General features: G+C 36.0%; 2 protein-coding genes across 3 annotated transcripts in view; one reads left to right on the top strand and one right to left on the bottom strand.

The window, feature by feature from the left end:
- LOC129791670 (protein sprouty) overlaps positions 1-20,047 on the bottom strand; it is a 46,111-nt gene that overhangs the window by 17,411 nt on the left and 8,653 nt on the right. The window contains exon 1 of one of the 2 annotated variants that reach the window (XM_055829943.1): positions 9,178-12,127. The exons of the other annotated variant lie outside the window; for it this stretch is intronic. The gene's annotated coding sequence lies outside the window, so the exon portion shown is untranslated. Of the gene's footprint in view, positions 1-9,177; positions 12,128-20,047 lie in introns of those variants that run through there. 2 annotated transcript variants of the gene reach the window in all.
- LOC129791684 (uncharacterized) lies at positions 15,647-17,360 on the top strand. The gene is made up of 2 exons (XM_055829966.1): positions 15,647-17,175; positions 17,263-17,360. The coding sequence occupies exon 1, from the start codon at positions 15,763-15,765 to the stop codon at positions 16,564-16,566; it is 804 nt and encodes a 267-aa protein (XP_055685941.1). The 5' UTR covers positions 15,647-15,762; the 3' UTR covers positions 16,567-17,175; positions 17,263-17,360.

The following is a 20,047-nucleotide window of genomic DNA, read 5'->3' on the forward strand; positions in this document are numbered from 1 at the left end:
CCTATTAGCTCTCACCCCTCTAGATCCTTTTATAATTTTGTAAATCTTTTTAATTAGTTAAAGAGAATATTTTTCCTAAATCTCAGAACTATTTTTGTATAATTTTTCCGATTTGTAATTCATACCAAGTATTTTGACCCTTTAACTGATATCCTGGAAGAGATAATTCCCATTTTTTGTCTATTCAGAGATTTAGTAGCATACAAAATAATATTTCATTGCAAAAATATTTAGGATCTTAAACAATTTTTCACAATTTCTCTTCCGAAATTTAAATGTCCGGACAAAAAACTCATTCAGAAAAGTAAAAAAAAGTTCTGCAATTGCCCAAAAATCGATTATTTTTCCAATTTATCTTTTTGGGTGACTGAATGAGAATCTAGAATAACTTTTGAGTATAAAAAGTCACGCCCAATCAGATTCAGAAAAGAATCTTATCCAGGAAAATTCATGAAACATCATCAGTTGTTGCTTAGAAAATTGGGGGCTGATCCTTAATAGGTTAACAAACTTTATTTTCAAGAAGCTGTCTTACGAAAAAAAACTCTATTAAAAAAAAAACGTTAAAAAATAGTCTCAAAATGTTTTAAATTAGTATTGCAAAATGTCCTTATGTGGGTTAACAAAAAATAGTTGTTCTGTGAAACAGCTGTACTACATATCCCCACTGCAATCACAATGACACTATTTCACATAAATAATTGATTTTTTTCACGAATTGACAAAGCTCTTACGCATTAATTTTTGAAAATATAGTAAAGTAGAGAACCAAAATTACCTATGCAGCTGCTTTAAGGAATTTTTCTCTATTTATTTTTCCAATCTCAGTGCTGGGTCAAAGAAAAAACGAGCTTCGTTGTGTGGTAAATATGGTTGAGTTTGGTGGTGTAACGAGACAGGCAGAAAGGAATATTTTATATAAATTGCGATAAACTCACAGCACCGGAAATTAGTCTTCCGATTGCGAAAGAGCCTCGCTATAAAATTCACTATCATTAAATTATGTTTATGCCAACACACACACATTGAGGCGTTCACGCATAAATCCCCCGAAAAGCTTTTTCGTTTCTCACTTGACGTCATGCATTTCATTGAGAAAAAGAGTCAAAAAGAAGGCTCTCTTGTGTACCAACAACAACATAGATGCGCGACTGATGGGTAAAAAAAAAGTGAGACAGAAAGCTTGTGTGTGGATAGATTGAAAATTAAGTCACCTCGGAGTCACGACGGGGAGATAGCGTGCAAAGTCATTTTTGCGGGGAAAAAAAGAGTTGAAAAATCTCTCGTCTATGTACAATTGTGCGCGATATATAGAGCTCCCTTTTGACCTCGTGTGATTGTGAATTTTTGCTTTTTTGCAAGAAAATCCATCCAAAAATTCAGTTTTATACGGAAATTATGTGAAGCTTAGAGCTTTCTTTCTTTTTTGCTACAGACTGTGTGTCCTAAAACTTCCTTTAGTGAAAAGTCTTTTTCTCAAAAGAAAAAAAGAAAATTTAAATACTCTCGCAAAGCAGCTAAAAGTCACATCCACATGCGCGTGTGGGCATGAATAGAAACGGCGTCAACGTGAATTTTGAACCATGTTTTCTTGTGAATGAAAATGGGTGCTAATAATAAATTTCTTCATTCGCCAAAGCGACGATCCAAAAGTAAAAACAAGGAGCTATGTATACAGCGATATAGCATAAACTCCTCTTCCCAATGCAACTGCCCGAATGCAATGAGGATTCTCTTGGTGAGAGGAGGTGGGTACAGCATCCTCCCCAGACGCTGCAGCACGCAGACTTTTCCTGCACCTCATAATTCTTCACTGAGCGCGATGGAAATGCAGCGTTGGGGGATTTTTCGCGGAATATCTCATTGAATTTTGCGAATGGCTGTTTTGTGCTAAAATTAGGCACACCGAAATGGGATCAAGCAAAAAGAGGGGGCGGCAGAGACAAGCAAAATCGCAGCCAAACTTCCTCACAGTAAACTCTCAGTGTTGACCACAGTGGATCAACATTGAATTTTCTTTGAGATAAACAAGACGCTTTCAGAGATGTCTGTGAGAGAAAAAGGTTGAGTGGGAAGTCAAAAAAAAAATGCGCCCAGAATTTTTTTTTGCAGTGTATGTCCTTCAAAAATCTCTTTAAATTAACCTTGCACCGAGGCTCCAGTAGGTCGTGACGTAGGGAGAACTAATAGACCAATCAGAGAGCTTTTCTTTCAGAAAAACATTTTTCTTTTTCAAATTATATTTCACAGAGATTATTTAGAAGATTTTTAGAATCAATTTGAAATTTTTTCTTTCAAAATAAAATAAAAAAGCTCCAATGTGGTGGAAATCTACTGATATTTGCTTTCAATTAGCAAACACCTTGTTTGTTTTTCACTGATTCATTTTTTTTGGCACCACTGTGTCAAAGAAATTCCTCACAGCTCGAGACCTCCTCCCTGAAAAACTAATTTCATTGTATTTCATCTCACGTGGTCTTCTCGCCAGATTCACATTCATCTTCCCATTGACAGACATTCACGCGCGCAAGATTCACGATGTTAGGCCATGCGGGGTCCCCCCGTGGAAAGTATTTCGTTTTTATTGTGAATTTTCCCCACCAGACATTTTTTCTGTTATAATTGTTTGAAAATCTCTCGAAAATTTTTTTTTCACTTGGATTTGAAGAAAACAGAAATTCGAGGAATTTTTCGCGCGCTCGCGGGTATTTCTGTGATTATATTTTCCTCGCAGTTTTCACAGAGAGAGAAAACAAGCAATTTTACCTTTAAGCAAAAGTTGCCTCCTAATGCTCAATTTGACGTCATTTGATCGTATTTTATTTGGGGAGATATTTTTAGAGCTTTAGAGAAAAAAAACCAAAAAGAAAATTCAAACACACACTGTGGTGCGCGAAAAGCTCTTTTCGCAGAGTGTAGATCAGGAAAAAAAAAGAGGAGTCTCTGTACATTGCCTATGTGTATGATTTTTTTTCTTCCCTGCCTAGAATTCTTGAGAGAATTATGCGAAAAAGCATCGATGGATCACCCCAAAATTGATTTTGCTTTCGCACATTGAGCCTGTGAGAATCTATCGCGATGAAAAGTTCTTCAAAGTGGTTTTTATACGATTTTTTCATCTTCTCTGTGGAATTGTATTATGGTGAGGTGATCGCTGAGAGACATCCGTTTGAAATGAAAATTTAATAGCAGAGCCATGTTGAAATTTTTCAACCAAATGTCACCTTTTTTCACAATTCTCCGTGTGATTTTTCGGGCCACGCGAGATGCCAATTTTGCCACTTTTATGGTTTTTTAATCTCTTTTCCGGGGCACGGAGCTTCTTCTCACGGCTTTACAGCTCATTTTTTTTAAAGATATTTTCGATATAAGTAAAAATTGCTTTAAATATTCCTTCAAATCCAATCAAGAATTAAATTATTCGTATTTCTTTATGCAAAATATGAAAATTCTTAACGGAAATTACCAGAGAGAAGAAAAAACGACATTTGCATATTTAATCAATGTCATTTTATTTGTCTTATCTTTGAATCTTTTTTTTTTCTTTTTCAAAATCAATGAAATATATTAGGAAGAGGTAAGAATCTTTAACAAATATTTAATCATGATCCAGAACAAAGTAGCCATAATTAATTTAGAACATTGAGGGATTTTTTCTGACATTAAATAAATTACGAATAAATTTTTAAAGGTAAGATTTGTTAAATTAATCAAGAACTTTGAGAAAAGATTCGTATTTGACATTGATGTGAAATTTTTGTCAATTTGACAGCAGTGACAAGAATCAAGAATTTTTTATGTAAAATTTCTGTCAACTTAACAACGTTCTTAAATTTGACAGCAATAACCAGTACTATAAAACTTTCAAATGTTATATTTGATGAATTAGTCAAGAACTAAAAAAGATTTTTTTACATTAATCTGAACGATTTTTTTTCTTTTTCAAATTAATAATAAACATTTTTTACAAGAAAATTAACATTTTTATTAATTATGCAAATGAAAAACTCCGCGGAAAACGCGGGTGAAGTCTACAAAAAAGATTTTTAACATTTTTTAGAGGGACAAAAACTGCAAATGGCGACGTAATGTTCCGCATTTTTTTTTGGTAATCTTTATATTTGGATTTTTCTATGTGATCCCAATGAAAATTAGAAAGTTTCTCTGTCGATTTTTCAATGAATTTTTATTCTCTACAAGAGGAAGTTTTTACATGGACTGTGCATGAACTCCTTTCTGTAGATTTGACAGTATTCTTTAACGGCAATAACAATTACTAAAAATTTTAAAAGATAGATTTACTGACAAAAAAATATTTCAAGAATTCATTGCTAAAATGAATGAATTTATTAACAAAAAAAATAGCCTGAAATTTGCTCTCAAAACTAACTAATAAAAAATTCTAAATACATTTTTCTAGAATTCTTCCTAGAGTTCTCTATGCAGCATTGATTGTTTGTTCTAAATAAATAATAAATAATAAATAATTTGTTAAGAAAATCATTTAATAAAAATAATATCAAACAACATTTAATACTTAAATTAGATTTTTAATCATAAACCTCATTAACCTTGACCTAATTTCAAGACAACAATGCTAATCTTTTCAAGAGTTAAAAGATCTTCCAAGTCGTGAGTTAATTTTCCTTGTAAAGTGTCCAAAAAAGAAAAATCATGTTAGTCTCAATCACTCAGCCAGCATTCTGATCCCAATCACTCCCAGCACAATTCCCGACACATTTCAAGAGGAAGCATATCGACCGAGTTGCCACAGCATGGGAACATTTAATTGCATCTCATTTGGAGAGGAAATTGCACACTTCCTGCACAATGTAGAAAATGACCCGCAAAAGATTTCTCGTGAATGGAACACTATTATGTGTAATTTTTTTTACGAGTAGGTAACATTTCGTGGAGGGGATGTTAATTGAGAAATTCACAGACATTGAGTAAATCTCATTTGCCCCTCTCCTTGGGAATTTCTTTTGATCGACACGCTCATTTACCTGGAAGAAAAAAAATTCATTCACAATGAATTTTAACCCATATGCGTCTCAATGAATGAATTTTCTCTTTGTTGGCTTCAACCCTCCAGGAAATCAGGGGAAATAATTGAATAATTTCCTTTGAATTACCTATTGGAAAAGGAAAATGTGTTAAGTGTCTCATTAGGAGAAATGCGGGAAAAATGGGGCTCTCACAGTTTTCACCGGATGGTGCCCATAATGTTGGAGAGATCTCTGGGAACCGAAACACTGTACACACGTAATTGCTAACATCCGACTGTGATTTCAACATCGCGCACCCATAGAGGAGGCGCACCGCACGTCAATCGAGGGGCACGACGGGGACTGTCTTAATGTGACTTTTGTGTTGAAAAATATCTCAAGAAAGTCATTGTCATTCGGGAAAGAAGCCAATTTACGAGAGACTTCCTCTTCTAACGATGACGTACTTAAGACCACCTTTTCCCTTTCCCCCTCACCTCACTTCTTAGCAAAACCCATTTGCGATCCGAACTGATAAGAATTTCGCCTCATTTGAGATCTTTTGGCATCGACTCAACTTAATCCCTTTTCCGTTTGTTTTTTTCTTTCTTTCTTGAGCCCACCCTGGCTGGAGACATTATCATTTGGACATTCTTTCTTTTAGTTTCTTGTCTTGTCTCCTTGGTAGAGACTTTTTTTTTTAGCACATTACGTGCCTCATGAATGAGTTCAATGGCCCCGGAGCCGTTGGGGCTTATGAATGAAACTGCAAGTGTGGCAAAGTTAAGGAAAATTTGTGTAATGCTTACATAACACGTGGGCACTTTTTGCCCATTTCATCTTCCTGTCTCGCAAAATGCCCACACACATAATTTTCTTTTGACCCTCTCTCACTCTCTCTCTTTACTACATACATACATATATCGCGGGACCAAAGTGCATTGCGCGTGTGTCTCACTCAGCACCTTTTGCCTGACACCGGATTACGCAGCACTTCTCCTGCGCGAGAAGTCATCAGTGTGACGTCAACTGATGACAATATACCTTCCCATTCATCTTTTTTCTTTCAACTACATTTCCCTTTAACGGAATTTTCATTTTGAGACAATTTTGAAAGGACGCATATTTGACAGCGATTTGACAGAATTTATTTTTGACAGAACCCCCTTTGACAGCTTTGACAGCACTTCTTTTTGACAGGAAATTATCTGTCAGAATTTACCCAAAAACTCCTTTCCATTCCCGCACAACACTTCACCACATTTTATTTCACTAAAAAGTCACACAGAGTGTACAAAAAAAATTCCATTGAGGTGATTTAAATGCAATGAGGAAAAAAATCGTGCAGCCCCCTCAATACCCCACACCCCGCCCAGAAATACCCGCATGAGTTAATCAACATTTCGACGTTCAAGACAGCAACACAGAAAAATTACAAAGCATGCTCATAAATGGAGATGGAATTTTTTTCTCAATCAATTTATTGTCAATAGTGGGGACATGCCAACGCAATAAACTGTGTCGTATTCATTCATGAATATTTTCACTATTTTTCAATTAACTAACCGAGCGAGAGGAGATTCATAAAAAGATCACAAGTTGTGGTTTTTCCATTTTTCATTGAGATTTCTTGTTTTGTGTGTAAAATTCATGATGTGTTTTATGTTATAAATAAGAAAAATTATTTTCTTATTATTCTTTAGTCTGATTACACTGTTAGAAAATGTTTTAATGCTCTCTGGCATTTAATTTTAAAAACTTTTAAAAGCTTTAAGATCATTCTACTTCATTCCTTAACCCTTTGACGACAATTTTGGGTCATACGCTGACCCGCTAGATTTTGAAAACTTTTCATTTTTCGATAAACTTAAGCATAGAATTAAAAAAAAAATATTTTCGTTCCAGAAAACAGCCTAAGAATCTTCAAAAACGTTTATTTTCTAATGTTTGACTTTTCTTTCTTCAATGATATTTTGGATCTTTTAAATTCGTTTAACCCTTGGAGGATCTGATATTTCTAACCTCAAACTATAATTTCAATTTTATCTCAAAAGGAAAATATTTTTCCAAGTTTTCTTTTGATGAAATTGAAGTAATTGGGCTTCCCTACATACATATATAGATGTAGAATTCATCATGATAGGTTAAATAGACTTTACTTTTCAACCATGGCCAGCAAAATCCTCCAAGGGTTAAATATTCCTCCTTTTTTTAACACATTTAAGTCTAAAAATTACTTTTTTTAAACTTCTTGAAAAAATCATTAAACTGTCAAAATTTTTAGGGAGTGTTTAGAGACCAAAACCCACCCTCCCTAGTTACGCCCATGGAATCAACAAAAGGATTGCATGAATTAAAAATAAAAGAACCTAACATCCAAGTCAAGATTTTAATTGAAATTTATGATCAATGGGCCATATTCAGCGATTAAGAAACTCTTGAATCTTTGAATTTTGTACTGAAATTTCAAGATTTTAATCTTGAAATATCCGTACAAATTTAAAAGATTTTAAGGATTTCTTGGTCGCTGAATAAGGCCAAATTTTTAGATTTTTTCGAGTGTTTTTCATAAAGAAAAAATGAAACCAAGGAATTGAAATTAAAAGATTAATTATAGGGTGGAATTCACAACTCAGTCGAGCTTAAAAATTTAAGTCGGTTCTTAAATCGGTTTTACGGTTTTAAGTCAGTTTTTACAAGACCGACTTAAAAATTCTAAGTAAGACTTTAAAAAAAAACTGACTTAAAACGTTAAGAGTCTTAAGGTTCTAAGTCAGCTTTTTTTTAAAGTTTGACTTAGAATTTTTAAATAGGTCTTATAAAAACTGACTTAAAACAGTAAAACCGATTTAAGAACTGACTTAAATTTTTAAGCCCTACTGAGTAGTGAATTCCACCCATAATTTAAATAAACGGTTTAATGTACAAAAGAATTTCAATTCAAAAATCGCTTTTTTCACATAATTCATAAACATTTTGAAATGAATTTCATTTTAAAAAATAAGCCAAGATATTAAATCAAAAGATGATTTAATTTAAGATGAATACAACGCGCATTCCTAACCTATAAAATCATCGCGGAATTGTCTGGAAATGCTGCCATGAAACGTTTGATTTGTTCCTGCGGCGCAAAAAAAAATGAGTGTTAGTTGTGTACGGCAAGTGGTGGCTGTTGTTACATAATTAGCAAGTTTTTGCTTGATTTTCCAATTTGTTGGATCACAGTGTGAATATTATACACACCTCTTGTGGTATGCCCAAAATGCACACGGATAGCCACGTAAGGCGAACTACCTATAAGCTTTGGCAATCGTCAAAAAACAAATCCCAATAATTTTTTTTTCATGAGATTGTGGTGGCAGATTATATATGAAAGTATATCTCCTTACGTATTATACATATATTTTATATTTTCATGAATGAATGGGCTCTCTTGGTTGATTTTATTTATTGCGTTAACCGTTCTTTAATTAATTTGTGTATATAGGCGCCATGTATACAATTCCACTTGGTTAATGTACAAATGTATTTATTGAAAGAAAACAGCGCGCCCGAATGAAAAAATAACCGGGCGATTTTGTAAGAACACAAGGCCGTTTCGTCTTTTTTATGCTTCTTTTCTTTAAGTTTTTTTTTTACTTCAACATACTTCTGCTCCGTTCCTCCCAAACATCTCTCGCACATTCTCCTGCGCGGACCGATCTTCACGCTCTGCGTGTTCTTATTTTTTAAAGAGCGCGCTCACAATATTATTGCGATCGTACAGCTTAAATGGTGCTCTGTCCATTTTTTTTTCATTATTTTTTGAACTTTCAACGTGTTCTCCTGGACTTATGTAGACATGTGTGCCATTCCTCTGGACAAAACTGCAACTGTGTGCAAATGTGAGCATGAAAACGTTTTTTTTTTTATTGGAATCTTTTCTCTGTCAGTTTCTTCCACATAATACTGAACATATATTATGTATAAACCTCCTCCGACTCTTCTGAGAAATTTCTTTTCTTCTGCACATCACTGTGAAAAATTCCACACAGAGAGACGGACACGCGATTTCAGAGGCCGTTTGTAGGAGCGGCCAATAGTGAAGTAAAAAGATGAAGTAAAGAAATAAATGTATGTAAAGCCCATTCCCAACCCAGAGGGGTTTCTCAATTCACTTTTTTTTCAGCAATACGAAGGAAAAACTTACATTTGTGTTGAAAAGCAATTAGGTGCAATAACTGGTAATCCACAGCGCAGTATAGTGCAGTAATGTATCCAATAATAATCCAATGTTTGGCCATAGGGTGGCAACACACCATTTTCTTTCTACCGCATGGTACACTACAAGCACTTTTTCATTCAAATTTTTAATGAAAAAACACAACTTTTATATAAATTTTCCTTTTTTATGAGAAAAAAACTTTTCTTTTTACTTGTTTCTTCAAAAACTTCTACATTAAGACAATTTCTCTTCACCACCGGTTTTGTTAAACACTATTCGTACAATTTTATTTATTCGATTTTTACTCTCTTTTATTCGAAAATCGGTTTTGCAAACTACAATTCTGTAGTTGCTGCACTTCAGGAGAAAATTTAAAAAAAAAAAAAAGAAAAACTAATAACTTTTATTTTTCTTTAGGTACACCTCCTAGGTCGTTAGTCGCTGTCTCGGTATGATCGTTTTGGAGTACAGCTGTGGACGTTTTTTCCACAATCTTCACCACAACGAATCTTGCTCACACATCACCTTCCCAAATGCACTACAGTGATCTCCAATAGTTGGGAGAAATGTACTGCAACAAGGTGGTCAAAGTCGCAATTGGGCAACTTTTGCTTCACAACGTTCCTTCCACAAGTTTCTTCAAAACTCAAAAGAAAAATCAGCTCCTTATTTCACTTTACGGCCTTTCCGTTTTATTAACCGAAAAGATCTTTTCACTTTCCAATACACTTCTTTCTTTTTTTCTTTAAACTTTATTTTCACCACCAAAAAGGTCACAGTTTCGAGGGAAAATGTTTTTGAAGATTTTCCGTTTTTTTTCTTCTTCTTTTTCAAAGCACAAACACAGTTCAAGGGGTTTTGGGTTTTAAGATGAATATTCTTTTTCCAGAAATAAAAAATAAAAAAAACGTTAAACGTAATTTACGTTCCTTCAACTATGCCACGCTTCCTTTTCAGAGCCCAAGCAGTTTGCCACCACAAATTAAGTGTGAGGAAAAGTAATCACGGAACACTGCGGTAGTGCGGTCCGTCTCAGTAGAAATTCCTCAAACGACTGATAAATGCTCTATTCGGCACTACCCGACACAGTTTGATACCTACGTGTGGTGGTAGGTTGCACATGTGTGCGTAAGAGGAGATGGATTTTTCTTATGAGAGGGGGTCGGCATGCGCAGTGGGAGGAGAGGCGGTGCCCCAGTATAATGCATATATACCAACTCCAAATACAACATCATACATAAACCCCTTTACACATACACCCAAAACCACTCCGCATACACATACATATGCATGAGATTCGATAAAAAGCCCCTCTAGTGGCTTGAAGGTTTTTATGAATGAAGCAGCCATAATGAATGGAGTATTTTATAGGGAGAGGCGATTCCGTTTTTTTTTCTTCGCGTCTTTTCCATCGCTCCATCTCACTCTGGCTCATACGCAACACGAGCGAGATGGTACGAATGTAGCCGAAGACGTTGAACATGTGTATGTGTGCACGATCGTCAACGGACGTAAGCTAAGATCGCCGCGATCGCTTGAACCGCTTGAACGTTTAGCAGCAGCAGAGTTGCTCCAAGAAGAGTACAAATTCAGGCAAGAGCGAGATGCCAACACCTTCGAGAGATTAATGTTTGGCCACGTTTCTCCTTCTTCGATCATCGATGACAAAAAAAATCTCGCTTCGATCGTGAATAAAACTTCCCCACCACACGGTTCACCTCACCTGATCCATAAGATGAATTTTCATGTAAGGTATCGAAAAAGGTGACTCCAATCCGTTACATTGGGAAGCTTCATCAACGAAAAATCACAGCGATCCCCAGAGCGATCATGCCTACTCTGTCTTCCGCACTGTGATCGACTTTATTTTGCCTCTCTTTCTAGGACTATATATATAGGCTATATATATATAGCATATATAGGTATATATATGCTGCAAGGGTGTGTGTGTGGGTTTGTTGAAAAATTAGTGAGACGGACGGATGTAGCAGTGGGACGGTCCGGAGTAAGGGACGAATGTTCATGAACGTGCCATGAATGCTCACTATTCATGAAACATGCGAGAGCATAAAATTAGTTTATTGATATGTTGGCGAGAGTGGTGCGGCAAGACGGGCGGGAATGTATGGCGTCGGATGCATATGTTTTAGGAACACACCAAATGGCCACGTGGCGATCCAATGTGGACACTTTTGCCGAAAGGATAATGTTCCATCTGCATTCTACATATTCCCGCGCTTCTATCCTAGTGCGCTTCAATCCTAGTGCGTCCATAGCCTTCATAGGAAAAAAATGGCTGTAGGAGACACATGCGAAAAAAACAAGCAGCTTAGCGACATGAAAGGAAGCTAAGCGACCCATGTGACAGACTCCAATTACAATTCATACAATGTGTACATTCATTCGCCTCTTCCTGACCGGATCTTCAACTTCCGACATATGTGGACGATTCGATCATATCCGGCCTGTTTGCTGATGCAAGCACAACCCGCAAGTTGCTTGTGTGCCAAATAGAATAAATCATGCAAATGATCGCACGGCAGATGATGAGGCTTCATTCTAGGTAAACGTGCCCTCGCACTCCTGTCTTGTTTTTCATTCATTCACAAAAAGCATAATTCGTCACAGGCACACAACCCTCATGTGAATGAGGAAAAACCCTGCATGGGGGATGTTATTAGGGGTGAAGATCTATGCGGTGGTGTTCATTGCAAAAACCATAAACGGCTGAGACGATGATTTACCCAACTGTTGGGTTGAAGTTGTAATTTCTACTTCCGGCCAAAAAGTGCCCTGTTTCCACACACCACATGAGAACCCATTATTATGAAAGATCTCGCACACATCTATGTTGCCTTTGCTCACAGCACGGTACCATGGCGAACAGTTAGATTCTTATTCTGTGTTCACGTAGCATAAAACATTGCGGGGATCGCGAGTATTCTCATCAGTGTGGAATTAATGTCCTTCTGATAGAGTTCTAAAAGAAAAAGGCGTTGATCCTTGATTAAGTTTCTTCTTGTAAAGACAGTTTAATCGTCAGATTGGACTTAGCAGGAAGCCTAAGTAAGAAGCCTAAACCGGAAGCCTTAACAGGAAGCCTCAACAGGAAGCCTTAGCAAGACACCTGAACAGGAGTTAGGATCAGGACTTAACAAAGTAAGACTTATTCATAAAAAATCCTCAACTTCTTCCAAGCCTTCTAACTCATAATGAAGGCAACATAGGGCGTTAGCTTCACAATCATCATTTTAACTTTGCATGTAAATCCAAATGGAGCACCCGTACTGTATGCCCCCCTCATACATGCAGGCGGGTAACTAATAGAAAACTTATCAGGCCCCTTCTTCCGATAAAAAAAAGTCTATTTACTCCCGCGGTATACAAGCAATAAAAATCCACACATTATGTGGAAAAATATCATACACAGTCCCCATTCATTCGTGTGCGACAGAGATGCCGCATGAATGAGCGTTTTAATCAAAAATTTCATCATTAGACAACGTATATAGATATGCCTCGCACGATCTACTTTTAATTCAGACGGTGTGAATGAGATAGACTACATGATAGGAAAAAAATATGCAGTCGTTTTCAATAAGAAAAAAAAATGTGGAAACATATTTTTCTTCAATAAATACCAGCAAAATTAAATGAAAAAAATTTGTTGGGAAATATTGGAAAAATAATTTTTACGGCATTATTATATATAATGTATATAATCTAGGCAATACAAACATATGTAATATTATATATTTTAGGTACATAATTAATTTTATGAAAATTATTTTTCCAATATTTTCCAACAAATTTTGAACATTTAATTTTATTGTTATGTATCGGAAAAAATGTTTTAACATTTTTTTTTTCTTTTTGTAAATAAAAGAATAATTATATATATGAAAGCCGTCATATATAGGTATTAGATACCTACATAAAAATATGGACATGTAGGAGATTGATACGGCGAGAAAAAAAAGCTTCTACAAATCAGTTCATTAGCTTATCATTGACAGAACCCCGGGGGTGTGAGTGAGATGGAAGAGGAAGAGATAATCTGCACAATCTCAGAGGAAATTAGGCATTTGGACTCTATAAGCGGTGCTGTATACGAGACTGGAGGAGATGCTTTAGGATGATCGCGTTCTGTGGTGAGGAGCAGAAAAAAAATTCAAAAGAGATTTTTATCTGTGCCCCAAGAAAGTTATCAAGGTGAAAATGCTTCACTAATGCCATCTCCCTTGCCCCCATGTGTGACTTCTCACTCACACTGTACGTTTTAGCATGAATGACCGGAAGTGGCGAGTGTGTCGTTTTTTTTTTATTTCTTGTCTACCTCCCCGATCTTCCCGCGTATTGCCCTGGCATCCATTGCTGCGATAGAGATGGCGCATACGGAGATCACGTGGGTGCGAGCAGGAGAGACGATCAAACAGTGTGAGATGTGATTATTCCTTGAAAGATCGCTTCACGTGAACCCGGCCTCCCCTGCAAGATCTTCGAAGGCACCGTGAGATGGACTCGTCCATTCTCACAACATCGCGCGCTCGGCGTTCGCCAGTCAGCTCCATGTCAAAAGTGGGAGCAGGATGCCACCACACCGCTTCCCACTCACACAGAATCAACACTTTTCCTCCACAGCATCATTTTATTTTTATTGTAAACTTTTTTATTGGTTATATTTTATTGGTTAAGTTCAAATAGATTGCTTTTATACATAGACTATGCTCTTTTTTTTTCATTTCTCCACAAAAATACATAATTCCATTCTCTTTCTATCTCACTCAAACGATACGGGTACAAATGCTTGGGTTTATCTCCCTATCTCCCTTGTACCCCATCATAAACCCATAAATCCATCTCTCTCGCACCTCAAGTTTTCCACCATATATGTGCATTGTGTGACTCCACTAACTCCGTGATAAGGCGAAAGATGTGAAATATGTATGAAAGTCTCTCTCTATATATAATACTATAGAGAGACTGAAAAATATATACATATAATACAGAGAATTTTATGACAATGTGTTGGAGGAAAAGTATTTAGCAGATCTAGACCACAAGCGCTCTAAACTTCTATCCGTTTCCGTTTGGCAATATGTATGTAATACACATAATAATGTTTCCATCCGGAAATCGATGGACAAACAGACGGGAGATTGTTGAATTACTCGATGAAGCCCCCTCTTATCGATTTCCGTTGCACGACCTCATGCCTACTGGAGAGAGATTACTTAAGACATCAACCATGGGAGGAAGCACATAAGTGAGCTGTTTTGGAGGAAATCCTCAATCTAGAGTTGCCTCACCAGACGACATTCGCTGAGAGCATAAAAAAGCTTCACTTCAATGGAATTACTAAAATCATTAAAATCTATTCATTGCTCTCAGCCCATTACAGCTAGATCCTAGAGCGCATGATATGTTTTGTAGATTTCCGGAATTTCAAAATTCCAGGAAGATTATGTAAAGAATTTTAATGGATCTGGTAAGATTTTTCATCTGAACTTAGCTCAAACTAACTTAAAACGACTTAAACTGTCGTGAAGCTTTCAAGTCTCAAATTAAAATAAATTAGGCCTAGTTTAAGAAAAAATAGTTCTAGCTTTAAGAATTTAATTCTAAATTTAAAAAAAAAAACTTTGAATAATACCTTGGTCCTAGCTTAACCCTGTCTCGTCAGCATAGAACATTTAAACTTAAAAAATCAATTAAAATCAATTTAAAATCGAAATAATAAAACGTTTCACTTTTAGGTCAGTATATGACCCAAATGACCCGACAGGGTTAAGCCAAAAACTAATTAAGGTTGTCTAAGGATATTGTCCTGCCAAACGTTCTCTTGTAATCTTAGAAATAACAAAAAATCGTATCAATGGAAAAGATCTTAATGCGACATTTCCTGTTGCAAACTGACGATTTTTCTTTGCTATAATGAGTTAATCCAGGTGCCAGGAAGCTCATGGGGAACGTATAATAATGTCTCAAGTATTGCGCATTTAATTACACCCTTGGTGTTTCACAATCTACACACAACAACCCAAATTAAATGGGTAAAAGAGAACAATAAAATGCAATTTCTTATATAAAAAAAAATAATACATTGTTGCATTAAATACCACTGAATACATCAGGGGCGAATGCAGGATTTTTTCACTAGTCAGACAAGCTTGAGAATTCTTAAAAAAAAAGACTTAAGTCTTCATAAGAATGTTGTTTTCTTAGGGAATTTTGAAGATTTCTTGAAAGAATTTTTTTTAATTTTTCTTAAGCGAAATTTAAGATCTTCTAAATCAGGCTGAATCGAACAAGTTGCATATTTTTTGATAACTTTTCTTGAAAGCTTACGATTCGTTTAAAATTTTATGTTTTTCATAAGAAATCTTAATACTTTCTCAGGAAAACTTAAAAAATATTAAGACTACCTGACTATTCCAGTGGAAACTGACGGGATGTTTTAAGTTTTTGGTGTTTTAGGAAAAAATTCCTTCCGATTGCGTCAGCCAAGGGACGGTAGAGAGGAGATACGTCGAAATTGAGGAGAGTACCACGCTGGAGAAAAGTGATGTCATGAAGATCCTGGACTTCTGTATAGATGCTGGTTATTTCGTCTTTGATGGAAGAATCTTCAGGCAATTGGATGGAGTAGCTATGGGCTCTCCCCTGGGACCCATTGCTGCGGATATCATTATGCAGAAAGTCTTGAATGACGTTCTTGAGATGTCTCCACTAAGGATTGACTTTGTCATCAAATACGTGGACGATTTACTCATTGCAGTGCATTCTGAAGACAAGCATCTCCTCACCGAGGCGTTTGGGAGCATCCATGACAGGATAAAGTTCACGATAGAGCTGGAACAAGAGGGAAAATTGCCATATTTAGATCTCAACATTCACAGAGATAGAGAAAACAAACTCAGTACTTCATGGTACACAAAACCCAGCTCATCTCAGAGATTACTCAATTACAATAGTAGACATCCTCGCTATACCATCGTTAACGTTGCCCGGAACCTGATTAGGAGATCCAGAATGCTCACCACTAATCCGCATGAGAATGCTGATAATCAAGTGGCGAATATCCTCCGCAAAAACGATTTCCCGGAGGGCGTGATTGAGAGATTGATGAGACAAGGGGGGCGACCGGATACTCGTGGTACTGTTGCGCTGGCTGACCAGATGGAGTTCTTTCACACTCTTACCTACATCAGGGGAGTCTCTGAGAAGCTTCAGCGAAAGATCATGCGCGCCACAGGGATAAGGGTTGCATTCAAGCCCCCACGAAAAGTCGCAGAATTCTTCTCCCACGTAAAGGAGCCGGTTCCAATGGACAGGAGGTGCGATGTGGTGTACACTGTACAGTATTCCTTGTAAGGATTGCCAGAAACGGTACATTGGGACTACGTCCCAGATGTTGAAAAATCGGCTCAGTGGACACAAAAGTGATGTGGGTCCTCCCATGAGAAACTCCAGGGCATCCTCACTGTGCATCCATGTGGCTGCTACTGGACATGAATTTGACCTAAAAGCAACAAAGATCATTGATCAACACAGGAATCACAGGAAAAGATTGATTTTGGAGGCAGCTCACATCAAGAAGAATCTCTCCCGGATTGTAAACAGACGTGAGGAATGCGCGGATATAAACATTGCTTATGCAGCATTGCTGCATGAAACATGAAGGAAACCGCTATGCCACTATGCCACATATGTGTTATCTCAATGTTTCTAGGATAGTCCCCTCCCCTATATTTTAAATAATTAATTCAGTTATGCCTCAGATAGTTGCAAAGAAAAGTCAGTTATAGATAAGTGAAAGAAAATTGTTGAAAAAAGAGGTAAAATCAAGGAAAATATTGCTTCCATAGTTAGCAAGGTAGTCAGTTATCCTTTTTCTTCCCTTAAATAGAATTCTCCTGCATAAAAAACCACATGATCACCAATATCAGACGATTGACGATTCCCAAACAAAGACACAATTGAGTGAGTTAGGAAATTTTGAAAAATTGAAAGAAATGAAATTTTGTAAATTGATGAAAAATTATAAGAAATGTTTAATAAAAATTCCAGCCACTGAGGAAGACGCACAGAAGCGTCGAAAGCTTTGGCCCTAAAATTGAAAGGATGTGTTTGGGTTGACCTACCGTCCCTTGGCTGACGCAATCGGAAGGAATTTTTTCCTAAAACACCAAAAACTACCTGACTATGTTATCACCCAATTTATTAAAAGTTTTAAATTTTCTTTCTTGTGTGACTGCTTTTATTATTTTCTTTAATCAACAATTCCACGACACAAGAAATCACCCTCAAATAAATTTTAGAACTATATTGATACCCAAAAGAACATCTAACTCAAAATTTAAGAAGATAAAACAGAAATTGATTGAAACTAAAATCATCCAAAAATACATTTAAAGTTTTTCTTTTCAAAAAACGTTTATTTCTTAAATTATAAAAATGCTTTTGAAAAAAAAACGGGTTTCTGGTTTTAACCAATTTATTGCTACTTTTTTTTAGAATTTACAATAGAATTCAATGTCAATTTTTAAGAATGACAATTCTTGAGTAAGTTCGTATTTCAGCCCAAGAATAACTCAAAGAATAAAAATTTAATTTGAAAAAATATAATTTTCTGAATAATCTTTACCTTCTGTTTCCTAAATTAATTTCCACGAGTTTTGTTTTATCAAAATCGTTTCGTAAAATTCTTTAAAAATTTATTTAAGAAGTTGACGATATTTTTCAAAATCTTAAACTGTTAAACCGAAAAATCTTAGAACCTAACTGATTCTCCTAAAAACGGATAGAAGTTTTTAAAAAAAACTTTATTATCCATTTTAGAAAGGGATGTTTTAACGTTCAACAAAGTCCCTCCTGGGTTCGCCACTGGAATACATGGCCGGCTGGTATAAATCTCATCAAGTACTTGGGGTATACCTACTCGGTGCACAATGCAAGAAAACATCTTAAGCCGTGACAGAACTCGTCTGCAGAAGTGCATTATATGCCTCTACCTCGCTAATTCCATCTCATTTGGCTTGACAGTGAATTGTGAGATCATCTCCGCATACGATCGTGATCTGACTCGGTAATTGCTAATTAATACACCTCTCTGTTGTAAAATAACCATGCGAGGAGTGGATTCAATAAAATGATTGTGTCGCCAAATGGGAGGCATACACAGCAGGAGGATAAATACAACAAACCAACATATAGCTTAAAGACGAAGGAGAGAAATAAAAAAGACGAACAACTCCCAACCTCAGCGATCACGACTTTGATCGTGAGTGTGTGCGCGACTGTCAAAATGCCCCGCGAGAGATCTTCCAAGACGATCAGCGAAGCTAAAAACCGACAAAATAAGTGTCAGTGTGGTGGAAGCGAAGCTCTGCTGAGCAAAAGATGTAAACAGGAAATGAGAAAATATCGTAGAGCAAGAAAACTACGACAAGCACGATTCCGTCTCGACGAATTTAAACTCTTGTATTTTGGAACGATATGTTATACAATAAATATATATACTACATACCTATATATAATTTCAATCCTGTGAAGAGTTTTTCTCTTTTTCCCTCCCTTACTTTTCCCATCATAAGTTCTTCCGATGCATTAGGGCCAACAAGCAGCTATATGTGGGGTCTCTATTTTCTGCAATGCCAAACACAAAATCAACAATTTGCCATTTTTTTCGTTATCTTCAGAAAGGCGAATTTTTCTGCTACAGTCGTCTATTTGTCTATCATTTGTTTTTTTTTCCTAACTGTGATAACTAAATCCTTCGTACGGCTTAAGGTTTATTTACACACCACATGAAGGTTTTAGAGGTGAAGAAAAAGGGAAACCGCAAATGAAATCACTTTTAGTGGGATTAAGGTGTAAAATGAGCCTAACTATTGGGTTTACGTATATACGTTCGGTACGCTCTATAGTCCAGTGACCTCATAGCAAACTTACACAAGACATATGCGGCTGATATTTATTCAGAGAACCTTTCCGCGTCAGTCTTAAGTAGTTCTCTGGACATTTTTTTTCCTTCCAAAACTGTTAAATTTATCGAAATTCGTTAAACGGTTTTAGGTTAAATTCAAAATGAAGAAGATTTTGAGAACTTTTAAAGTCAGATTTCGGGAAAATATCATCCTGAGATTAAATTGGTTTAGTTTGACAGCAATGTCGTAACAGAACCCGATGGAAATTGATATTAATGGAAAACAAATTTACGTTCATCCAAATAGGGAAGATCTAACTAATTAAGATAAAGAGGTTTGAAAATTGCATTAAAGCATTTTTTTTTTTCAAAACTCTTATCGCAAAGTTCCTAATTCTTAAAAGCACAGAATATTCCACAAATTTAATATATAGAATTTCTGTAGAATTATAGTTTTAAAACTTATTTCTGTATCTAACTTTTAAATAATTAAAAATTCGTTATGTAAAATTGGGAAATTATCTGTAAACTTTATTACATCGGAACGTATTCAGCGACCAAGAAAAATTAAAAATTTTATGAATTTCTTCTGAAATTATTAAGGATTTCTTAATCGCTGAACAGGATCCATCTTCCCCTAAAAATTGTGCCTAAATATATTTCTTTCCAACGTTTTTAATAATCATCATTTTGGCACTTAAAAAACCTCTGGAGATAGGTGCTTCGAAATTCATTCTTTCCATACAAAATCCCTCGCTCATATGGCTTCACTTTATCCTCCACAACTGACTTTTTACTCGCATTGTTACCCCTTAAAAAAATATGTTCAAAACCATGTCGCAGTCTTGAGTGATTTGTACTGCAGATCTTTCAGAGAATTCCTCATCTCCCCATTCTCAAAAAGTGCTCACGCAAAAAATGCTTTTA

Source organism: Lutzomyia longipalpis, chromosome 3, assembly GCF_024334085.1.
Source record: "Lutzomyia longipalpis isolate SR_M1_2022 chromosome 3, ASM2433408v1".
Classification (NCBI taxonomy): domain Eukaryota; kingdom Metazoa; phylum Arthropoda; class Insecta; order Diptera; family Psychodidae; genus Lutzomyia; species Lutzomyia longipalpis.